An 11,714-nucleotide genomic window follows, 5' to 3' on the forward strand; every position below is an offset into this window, starting at 1 on the left:
GACTTTACCCGGTAAGCCACAGCCACGAGGCGATTCACAGATTTAATAGAAATGGGTTAATTTAAGATAGAAGAGTTAGCCAGAAATACACTTAAGCTATTGGCCAAACAGTATTGCAAATAATATACTTTCTGGGTGATTATTTCGAGTCAGGGCTGTTGGGAAACGAACGAGCAGTCTCCGCCTACAGAAGCCAAAGCCAAGTCGAGAACATCTGGGTTCCCTGGTTCTTTTATATAAGTTCATCGTGTAAAACAAACTTGGCAACAAGTTTTATAGGATTCTTCAAATAAAACATGTTCTTTGACGTGGTACATCCTAACACAGCTAAGTTTTGTCGAATGCTTTTGATATACCTGGCACTTGTTAGCCTGGCTTGACACAATGTTCTGCGTTACTGTCCGCAGTAAAATTTGCACAGGATGAGCGACTTTACTGCTATCTCGTGGGCTCCTCTCACTCACAGTTCCTGCCCCACCGTCTGCGTGGCGGTGTAGACACATCCATGCAGGACACGAAGGGAGCCAGCGGCAGGAGGCTGCTTTCTGGCCTGTGGTGTAGTGTCACCTCTGATGTGCTAAGTCCCTCGGCTTCTGTCCCAGAGATCATGGGCTTATCGCTCCGTTAGCAGTCAGTCGGTCATTGTTTCCTCAGCTGCCTGCAGATGCCTGGCTGCAATGAGCTAACTTCAGAATAACCTGTGTTGTCCGTTTGGACGTTGAGAGATGCCTGTCAGCGCCCATTGGTTTCATCTTGGTGTAATTACTAGTGACCTTTCTTGCTGGCAGCACTGGGCTTGGGTTCAGTATCTAATGAGCCTGCTCCTGTCTTGCAGCTGGAGCCTGTGTGGTTCATTCTTCCACTAGCCTGGGCTGTGCCCTGAGGACGTGCAGATAAAGGAAACCACCTGCTAGGAAAGGAGCTCACAGCAGCTGGAGGGAGCAACAGGATACCGCCGAGGGCTAGGCAGATGTCACAGCAACAGTAAATGATCATTTCAATCCCAGGAGCTAAGGTTTCCTAACCCTGTCTTTCTCTAGTCTGACTTTGAGAGGTTTTTAAGGCCAGCAGTGTAAGCATCTGACCAAAGTGCCCAGCATTTCTTGCAGTCTCCCACACCTAGGGATCTGGCAGACTCAGGGGTCAGTATCTAAGCAGATGTGCGTGGACAGGTGAACAGGGAGGCTTCCGTCACAGAGGTGACTGGAAAGGAGTGCTGTGAATGTCTGAGCTATGGAAAGCTGCAGGGTTTTCTGTTTTGTTTTTCGGGTCCAGCTTCCAGCACAAACCACGTTCACAGGCATCTGTTTACAAAGGCATGGGTGAGATGTAGGGGTGTAAGTTAGCAAAGCTCCCCTAACGGAGCCCCTTAGAAATGCTTGCTGGGCGTGGTGGTTCTTAAGCACTTATGGTGTGGAAGCAGGAGAATGAGGAGCTCTGAACTGTATGAGAACTAGCTAACAACCCTTCTGAAAACAAAAGGGAGGAGGGGGAAGAAGAGTGGGAGAGAGAAGAGGGAGGGAGGGAGGGAGGGAGGGAGGAAGGAAGGAAGGAAGGAAGGAAGGAAGGAAGGAAGGAAGGAAGGGGTGTCAGTCTACATCCTGCTGTGTATTTGCACCTGCCATGTCCTAGCCTCTCCCGTACTTTGCATTAATCCCCAGCCCAGCCCAGTTGAGCTGGAGGATGCTGGAAAGGAAGTATGGTTTTTGGGATTCCCTCCACCTGCTCTAGGTACCTGGCCCGCTGCTGAGTTCCTTGCATTCTGAGTGAAGGTCGTAAAAGATTACCCTAGTGGCAATGGTGATTACCTCATTCTAGTGTCCTGTGTCCTCAAAGCCAAGGGCAACCATGAAGTCCCCTCTACAGCGGTCAACCATTGCTAACAAGGCTGACTCTGGCAAAGAGAGAAATCTGAGGATGAAAGATTCTGTTGCCTTTCTCTAATTAACACACGGAGGTAGGTCACTTTCTGGTTAGCACTGGGAGGCCACTTAAGCTTAAGCTTTATGTTCTCAGAATCTTTATACTTTGAAGATGATGGTTAAAATCCCATGCGTTATTTCATTGACCAAGCACCTACTATGTCAGGTGTTGTATACAGAACAGGGAAAGGAAATGGCCATGGCCCCTGCCCTCGCCACGGCCCCTGCCCTCGCCACGGCCCCTGCCCTCGCCACGGCCCCTGCCCTCGCCACGGCCCCTGCCCTCACTGTGGTCAGATAAACCAGCTTTGAAGAGGGCAGTGTTGGGCAGAGGTACCGCGGCCCGCAGGAGCAATCCGCGGTGTGAACAGGGAGGAAAAAGGAGACAGAAACCTGGCAGCTGAAAAGACTGTGGAGGAAGAGTTCCAGGAAGAGAAAACTGGAAGGTGGGGAGCAACTAACGGGAAATTTCCTAGCTGTGGGAGAGAGGTCTAACTGAAGGACCCGCTTCAAGGTAGAGGACGGGCGAAGCTGAAGGATGTCAAAGAGTGACGGGGCTGTAAGAGACAAGTCAGCAGTTAGTGCTCTTGGGACAGTGGGACGGTGCCGTCAACATTCATCCCTCCCTCAGTCCTCAGACCAAACATGAGATGCTGTTGTATTTCTTTTACTCTGGCTTGCTGTAATTCCAGCAGCCCTTCTTCCTGCCTGTATTCCTAAGCCCGTCACGAAAGGTCAAAGACACGTAAGATACTCACAGGAAGTTCATAATAAAAGGGGTCTAAGTGGGCATGACATCACCCATGCACCCCCCCCCCCGTGTGTGTGTGTGTGTGTGTGTGTGTGTGTGTGTGTAAGCGCACATGTGTGATGAGCACTCGAAGGCATTTCAGACTCAATCCTCGAAGTTTCGGTGTGTGTTGTTCTCACAGGGCGTGCGTATAGCTCAGTGCTTTAGCTGCTTCGGGTTCTCAGTTTTGTCTTGACATAATTGCATAAAAGCTGTATCACTTAAAACCGTTGATAATCCCCACACCTGGGGAGAGGAGGCAGGATGGGGAGAGACGCAAACAGGGTCTCTGGTGTAGGGCTTGCCTGGCGTTCACAAAGCCCTGGGTTCAGTCCGTAGCAGCAAACAAGTGGTGACCTATGCACGCCATCAAGTACTCAGAGAAGCTGGAGGTGGGAAGATCATGAGTTCAAGGTCATGTTCATGTTAGGCAAGTATTCTATGAAGCGAGCTGCATTCCTAGCTGAACTCTGCCTGGATTCTAGACCCTTAATTTCAGCTGTCTGTGGAATCCGTCTACAAGGGCTGGGCTTGCTGACATAAACTACTGGCAAACACTTGTGGTCCAAGCTGTGCTAAGAGCTCTTCATTCATTACCTAAATAACCTTCATAGCCATCCTCAGACTTGCACCCCTGTGTACACAGATGGTAAACACAAGGCCTTGAGACTCACACCTTTGGAAAGTGGCAACTCTCAGTCGGGAACATCCAGCTGTGTAGAATGAAGGGTAGCACGGAACTTTAGATTTATGCAAACAAATGTGGTCTCGTTCCCCTGTCTCAATCCTTGAGTCCTCATCTTGTCGGTTCAGTATATAAATGCCACCACCTCTCTGCAGATCCTACACAATTGAGAGCCTTATTGCACCTAGAACCCGTCCTTCCTTCCTTTAGTTTATTCCATGCTACAGCTGTCTTGGACACAAACGTAAGACCTGGGTGAGAAGCCGTCCGTCTGGGTGGTTTTCCATCTCTCACCTCCTGTCCCTCACTGCTCTGTAATGACGCCTTTTGCTTTCTTTGTATTTTTCAGGAATGTTTACCCTCGCAGAAGTTGCTTCCCTTAATGACATCCAGCCAACGTACCGGATCCTGAAGCCATGGTGGGACGTGTTTATGGATTACTTAGCGGTTATTATGCTGATGGTAGCCATCTTTGCAGGGACCATGCAACTTACCAAAGATCAGGTGGTCTGTTTGCCAGTGTTGCCGTCCCCTGCAAATTCAAAGGCGCACGCACCACCCGCAACTGCTGAAGCCACCACCGAAGTCCCGAAGATGGAAACAGCCACTGCGCCTCGAGACCAAACCGGGCGGACAACAGATGACATTTCCTTCAGCACATCTGCCGTGACGCCTGAAGTACCTCTCCAAGCCACTCATCCTCACGCAGAGTCCACCTTTCCAAATCAGGAGCCGAAGGAGAAGAGAGACCCGACAGGCCGCAAGACCAACCTGGATTTTCAGCAGTATGTCTTTATCAATCAAATGTGTTACCACCTGGCCCTTCCTTGGTATTCCAAGTACTTTCCATACCTCGCTCTCATACACACCATCATCCTCATGGTCAGTAGCAACTTTTGGTTCAAATATCCTAAGACGTGCTCCAAGGTGGAGCATTTTGTTTCAATATTAGGAAAGTGTTTCGAATCTCCCTGGACGACGAAAGCGCTGTCCGAGACGGCCTGTGAGGACTCTGAGGAAAACAAGCAGAGGATCACAGGTGCCCAGACCCTACCAAAGCATGTGTCCACCAGCAGTGACGAGGGGAGCCCCAGCGCCAGCACCCCCATGATCAACAAAACTGGCTTCAAGTTCTCAGCGGAGAAGCCGGTGATTGAAGTGCCCAGCATGACCATCCTGGACAAGAAGGACGGAGAACAGGCCAAAGCCCTGTTCGAGAAAGTGAGGAAATTCCGTGCCCACGTAGAAGACAGTGACTTGATCTATAAGCTCTATGTGGTCCAAACCCTTATCAAAACTGCCAAGTTCATTTTTATTCTTTGCTATACCGCAAACTTTGTCAACGCCATCAGCTTCGAGCATGTCTGCAAGCCGAAAGTCGAGCACCTGACGGGCTACGAGGTGTTTGAGTGCACCCACAACATGGCCTACATGCTGAAGAAGCTTCTTATCAGCTACATCTCCATCATTTGTGTCTATGGCTTCATCTGCCTCTACACTCTCTTCTGGTTATTCAGGATCCCCCTGAAGGAATATTCTTTTGAGAAAGTCCGAGAAGAGAGCAGCTTCAGCGACATCCCAGATGTCAAGAACGACTTTGCTTTCCTTCTGCACATGGTCGACCAGTATGACCAACTGTACTCCAAGCGCTTTGGCGTGTTCCTGTCGGAGGTCAGCGAGAACAAGCTGAGGGAAATTAGTCTGAACCACGAATGGACTTTTGAGAAACTCAGGCAGCATGTATCTCGCAATGCCCAGGACAAGCAGGAGCTGCACCTGTTCATGCTATCCGGGGTGCCCGACGCTGTCTTTGACCTCACAGACCTGGATGTGCTGAAACTCGAACTCATTCCAGAGGCGAAAATTCCCGCCAAGATCTCTCAGATGACCAACCTCCAGGAGCTCCACCTCTGCCACTGCCCTGCCAAGGTTGAACAGACCGCTTTTAGCTTCCTTCGAGATCACTTGAGGTGCCTTCACGTGAAGTTCACTGATGTGGCTGAAATTCCCGCCTGGGTGTATTTGCTCAAAAACCTTCGGGAGTTGTATCTGATAGGTAATTTGAACTCAGAAAACAATAAGATGATCGGACTAGAATCTCTGCGGGAGTTGCGGCACCTTAAGGTCCTTCACGTGAAGAGCAATCTGACCAAAGTCCCCTCCAACATCACGGATGTGGCCCCGCACCTCACGAAGCTGGTCATTCACAACGACGGCACCAAGCTCTTGGTCCTGAACAGCCTGAAGAAGATGATGAACGTCGCCGAGCTGGAGCTGCAGAGCTGCGAGCTAGAGAGGATCCCGCACGCCATCTTCAGCCTCTCCAACCTACAGGAACTGGACCTGAAGTCCAATAACATTCGCACCATCGAGGAGATCATCAGCTTCCAGCACCTGAAGCGGCTGACTTGCTTGAAACTGTGGCACAATAAAATCGTGACGATTCCGCCCTCCATCACCCACGTCAAGAACCTGGAGTCCCTCTACTTCTCCAACAACAAGCTCGAGTCCCTTCCAGTGGCGGTGTTCAGTTTACAGAAACTCAGATGCCTAGACGTCAGCTACAACAACATTTCCGCCATCCCCATTGAGATCGGCTTGCTGCAGAACCTGCAGCACTTGCACATCACGGGGAACAAGGTGGACGTTCTGCCCAAACAGTTGTTCAAATGCGTGAAGTTGAGGACTTTGAACCTGGGGCAGAACTGTATCGCCTCCCTCCCCGAGAAAATCAGTCAGCTCTCCCAGCTCACCCAGTTGGAGCTGAAGGGGAACTGCCTGGACCGCCTGCCAGCCCAGCTGGGCCAGTGTCGGATGCTCAAGAAAAGAGGGCTTGTTGTGGAAGACCAACTGTTTGACACGCTCCCCCTGGAAGTCAGAGAGGCTTTGGATCAAGACGTCAACGTCCCCTTTGCAAATGGGATTTAACTAAGGAACGCGGGCACACCCGCCCACGTGCTAGGACAACTTCCTGGACTGCAGACGCTCAAGTGCAAGTTATTACAAGATAACGCATTTTAGGAGTAGAGCCGCCCTTCAGACAAAACACGGCGGGTGCACACAGGCGGGGAGCAGACTAAACCGAATGTTCAATGTTTGTAGTGTTTTAAGTCATTCATTTCCAGATCTTTTTTTTTCCTTTTTGTTTTTGATTTTTTTTTCTTTCTTTCTTTGGCTTTGTTTTTCTTCTTCTGGGGAAAGGGAAGGAAAAATTATAATCACTGATCTCGGTTCTTTTTAAATTGTAAGTCGGATGCGGCTGCTGGCTGAATGTTTACACATCGCTTGCCTGCTAAAGTAAATGATTAAATTGAGTTTCTTCTTACTACACTGCCTTTTTTGAGGTGTCGTGATTTTTTTTTTTTTTTGTGCTTAACTGGTGCAATGTCACTTAACCTTGGATTACTGAAGACACAAGGGGCCAGAATCATAAGTTTAGATTTGCTAAAATATTGACTTCTTTAGAGTTTTAATTTAAAGCAAGCAAACCGTGCGCTTTGGAGCATTTGGTACTTCTGAGACCGCCACACCAGACCGCGCAGCCTTCCTGGCCTGTGGAGTGTCAGGGCTCTGTGATGGTTTCTTAAGGACAGATACCAAAAGTGAAATAATCCATCCTTAAGTGGTCACTGTATGCCCATGGGCTGGAGCTTCGGTTATTTATGGTACACTTCTGTGCCAGTATGATAGGATTACCAATAAATAGAAAATATGTTTTTAAAAAATAAATTTAATAACAATAAAATAAGTTTATCTATCTTGTAGTGATTTGCAAGCTTCTGGTATCGTCATTTGGAGCATAAACAGATTCCGTTTCCTGCCTCTTGGCGGTGGTGTCAGCGAGGAGGGTGGCTGCTGGAGGTGGTGGTGTGTGTGGGAAAGACAGGGCTTGCCGTCCACCTAGCTGGAAGACGCCTGAGCCCGGCTTTCGTGTGCTCTTTAGTGACAAGCTGTGTTTCCTGTGTTTGTCTGTGAGGAGGAAGGGTGTTGTCCAAGAGCGTGGAGAGTGTTCTGTAGGTGACAGGGCCTGGATCAGCCTGTGGGAGGCACCCGCCTCACCTATTAGATACTAGTTGGGTAGGTCACGGACCTACAATGGTGGTCCTTTTCCCCTTCCTTCCTTCCTTCCTTCCTCCCTCCCTCCCTCCCTCCTTCCCTCCTTCCCTTCCTTCCTTTCTGGACAGGGTCTCTCTCTCCTCTTCTCTGTCACTCTCCTTCCATGTAGACAGTGTGTCGTGTACCACAATTTGACCGCAAGCTCCTTAACTATACCGCCTGGCACTGGATAACAAGTGTCCACCACGGTTCACCGGTTTATGCTGCGCTGAGGATGGAACCTAGGGTTCTGTGCGCGCTACAGAAGCGCTCTGCCCCCTGAGCTCCTTTCCCAGCACTCTCTCTCTGGAGTCTGGCTCTCCTGGAACTGGTTAGGTAGCCTAGGCCTGCCACAGAGCTTGCAGTGGTCACCACACGTGGCAGGAGAGAAGAGCTAGCTGCTTGTCACTCTGGAGTCTCCTGACTGCTGACAGTAACTTGGAAGAATCTAACAGTTGGGGTAAGAAGGGCTCATACTGACGTTGTCCTCCACAGAATGGCATTCTGGAGCACTGATGTGTGGCCAGTAGGGGTAAATCTCTGAGAGACGGTGCCCCTGGTAGAAAGACAGTAGCCACCTTCTCTGAGTTAGAAAATGGCCACACCCTGGCTCTTCGTTTCCTTCCTACAAGACTTGAGGCACGGGTCTTACGAAAGCCCAAGTGCAGAAAATCAGACAGGACAACGGTACAAACAATTTGTCCCCTCCATACACGTCTTCCCGTTCTCTCTGTATTCATGGTGTGGCCCGTGCCTGTGTGTGCTCAGCTGGACAAGGGAGCCGTGTTCCAGGAGGACATGGGCCCTGGTTCCCTGGAGCCAGGCAGGAGGGAGTGGGGATGTTGAGACGGTGGCAGTGCTGGATGACCGTGCTCTCCCGAGGACGCGCAGGAGCTGTGTGAAGGAACAAAGCCAGAGCGCGGTGGTGAATTCGCTGAGCAGGACTGCCCTGCACCCGTGCACACTGCCTGCCGCTGCTCTCTGGCTTGTAAGCACTGAAACTGGTGAAGCTTTTGGTTCTCTTTGCTTTTGGTTCCACGTTTAGAAAAGGTGCCACCTAGTCCTAACGGTGAGATCTGCAGGGCGGGCGGGTCTCGGGACATTTGCCTCACAGACTGGGAAACTAGTCTCCTGTTTTCTAATGTTTTTATCGTGACGTGTGTGAGCTCACGCTTACTGTGGCGAACGTAAGGGGTTGGAGGACAGCTTTGGGGCTGAGATTGCACTTCTCAGTGCTTGCTCATGCAGCAAGCATCTGCTGAGCCACCGTGCTGCCCCCCCCCTTTTTAAGTCACTCTGCTATAAAAATTTCATCTCTAGCCAGGCGTGACTGTGAGTGTCTTTAACCCCAGCCCACGGCAGGCAGAGGCAGGTGGACATCTGTGAGGTTAGTATACCAAGTTCCAGGCAGGGTCCAGCTCCATGGTGAGCTTCTGTTTTATTTGCTTTTAGTATTAATGACAATGAAGGACACATTCATGCTGGGTTTCTGGTGTATGTGTGTAAACCACATGTTGACATGGAGTGTCTTCCTGGTTGTTGTTGGCTTTTTACCGTGTATGTCTGCATGCTGGGAGGTGGGTGGCATGCGTATCACAGTGTGCATGTGGAGGTCAGAGACCAACTCCGGAATCTGCTCTTCCTTCCGTCTTCAGCAAGTGCCTTACCGGATGAGCCAGCCACCAGCCGTGGTATCTTTTGAGACACGTACACTCATGCATTAGGCTGGGCTTGTTGGCCAGGGATCCACGTGTCTCTGCCCGCCCACCCCCAGTGCAGGAATTCCAGGTCCATGCCACCATGCTCAGCTTCTGTGGGCACTGTGGATCTGAACTGTGGACCTCACGGTTATGTAGTGAACGACTGAGCGATCTGCCCAGCGCTCCGTGCTGACTGTAAACAGTAGAAACGGCAGGATGCCATGGCTCACTTGCTTTTCAGCGCAGAGCTGATGTATAGACCGTAGTCAGCGCTCTGCCCAGAGCTGGGCACCAGCCTCTGCCCACAGGCGTTTGCTGCCCAGTCTCTTAGAACTGGCGGGCGTTAGATGCCCTCAGACCATATCAAGAGGTGCCTTTTCCCTTCACCGGTTCCTATTTATCAGCCTTAATAATGCCCTTCGAGAGTTCACGGCCAATTGACTTAAGTGCCACATTCCGTGCCGCTGTTGGCAAACACCAGCCTTCCGAAAAGAGCCAACTGCAAACTGCTGATTCATCTGAAGACTTGAATTGCCTTGGGCTGTGGAGTCCCAGTGAAGCGTGAGGAAACAGTGGGGCCTCAGGGCTGTGTGCCTGCACCCATGAGTCCTCACGAATCTCTTCTACGCATGAGACATGGGAAAAGTAAGTCAGACATGGCTTGGCTTAAGTCTTTGTCCAAAGTCCCCTGAGCTCCCTTCTGAAGAACTCTGTTTCTGGTCTAGGAAGAGAACCCAGCAGAACCTTGTCCATCCTCAGTAAGTGGTGTATCACAGAACTATACCCTCAGACTTTTAAAGTTTTCTTTCCTTTAGAGACAGGGTCTGCTTTGGGTTGAGCTGCCTTCTAACAGACAGTATAGCCAACAATGACCTTGAACTTGGAATCTTCCAGTCCTCTCACGTGCTGGGACTACCGTGTGTGCCTCCTTTATCTTCCCGTCTCCTCCCACATGCTAAGACTACCATGTGTGCCGTCATACCCTGAATACTCATAACTTGGTGCTGGTGATGAACCCAGACTGTGCATGGTAGATAAGAACTCTACCTCCATTTCCAGCCCCTAACGTATGTCTAAGTATTCCATATTTAAGTGAAACCCCACGAGGTCTCAGAGAACATGAGTTTCTCATGCTTAGCCCTACCCTGCCCCCAACGTTGGGTTGGCTTGAAACAGGAGTCGCTGTCTCAATTCAGAAAGGTAGGCTTAAACTCATTACAGAGACCTCCTTTTTAGTAATGGAGATTTAGTAATTTAATCGGTAGGAAGATTTTCGAGTCTAGGACGTGTCGCCAGCAGGCCCTAATGTGGTGATGTTTTTTATGTACAAAGGGAGGCCTTCTATTCTAAGCCTCTTTGGTACTTTCTGTAACTACCTCCCCCGGTTTCCACATTAACCAATAACCAGACCCTTCAAGTTGCTGATGGCAGCGAACTCCAAAGTGCCCTTGACTCCGGCACGCAGCCCTTCTTTCCACACCTTGCTGAAGTGAAGCCAGAGAGCTTTTGTTAGTAATTCATTCCAGTAAAAAGGCCTCTTTCTCAGCTGAGCTCCTCAAACAAAGGCTGTACAGTCCAAAAGCCCCTTTCATAAAAAGAAGGGAAAAGGGACTGAATCCTAGAAACAAGTATCTGAATGTCCTCTGACTTAGGACTGCCACACAGAGTGGCCCTGTCTGGTCCTGGCCAGCTGCGACTCTCCTAAAGAGTGGTACCTGCTGGAGGCTGGGACAGCCTGGGGCAGGAGCAGAAGGACAACAAACACAATGAGCTCTGTCCCCAGTCAGTCCTGACTAGCACGGATGTGTATGACAGTAATTGGGAATGAAACAGTTTGACCGTGGTTTAATTTTTAATGTTGAGGATGGGACCCAGGCTCTTTGCATAAGTGCCACGTACATTCTCGCCCTCCGTGATGTCCTGCCAACTCCTTAATGACTTGTTTTGTTTTTTGTAAGGTCTCAATATTAAGTGAGGCTGACCCCGAGCCAGGAATTACAGGTGTATTGCCACACATGGCTAAATACAGTGCAGATGACACAGGTCCATGTACATGTTCCTCTTTTTTGTGGGATCCCTGAGACCCTTTGCTTGGAGTCAGCCCTGGAAGGTATCCTTTCAGAACCCCACGTCTCCTCCCACTCTGTCGGACCCCGAACCCCGGAAAGGAAACACCACACTGCCCCATATCTGTGGGAGGTCCCCTCCTTACTCCTAAGAGTCAGTCTGCAGTGATGTCTTAGATTGGAATTTTGCCCCGCTCCCAACTGCAGGCTCCTCAACCCCTGTTTCTTATCATAAATGGGAGGCAGTATTGCCATGGGGCAGTGTTTTTCACATAGGGTCTTTTCCCCATTCTCTTATGGAATGTGTGTATGAGTTGAATGAGGTATGTCACTTATGGTGACAATACTGTACCTGTTGGTTAGCAGTCAGTAACACTTTGGTATTTTTGCATACACCTACCTCCATGGCATGGGCCTTGGTTTGCCTTCTCTGTCCTTGTTTGTGAATTTTTCAGT

The 11,714-nt window shown here is 50.0% G+C and overlaps 1 protein-coding gene across 3 annotated transcripts in view; it reads left to right on the forward strand.

Moving 5' to 3' along the window:
* Lrrc8d (leucine rich repeat containing 8 VRAC subunit D) overlaps positions 1 to 7,078 on the forward strand; it is a 104,986-nt gene extending 97,908 nt beyond the window's left edge. For all 3 annotated transcript variants that reach the window (XM_050155752.1, XM_050155751.1, XM_050155753.1), the window contains one exon: positions 3,747 to 7,078. In XM_050155752.1, coding sequence (XP_050011709.1) covers positions 3,749 to 6,325 — 2,577 coding nt within the window. In that variant the 5' untranslated portion in view covers positions 3,747 to 3,748 and the 3' untranslated portion in view covers positions 6,326 to 7,078. The remainder of the gene's footprint in view (positions 1 to 3,746) is intronic.
* The last annotated feature ends 4,636 nt before the right edge of the window (positions 7,079 to 11,714 follow it).

The sequence above is a fragment of the Alexandromys fortis genome, unplaced genomic scaffold (genome assembly GCF_014885135.2).
Source record: "Alexandromys fortis isolate MF-2015 unplaced genomic scaffold, M_Fortis_MF-2015_v1.1 scaffold_87, whole genome shotgun sequence".
NCBI lineage: Eukaryota > Metazoa > Chordata > Mammalia > Rodentia > Cricetidae > Alexandromys > Alexandromys fortis.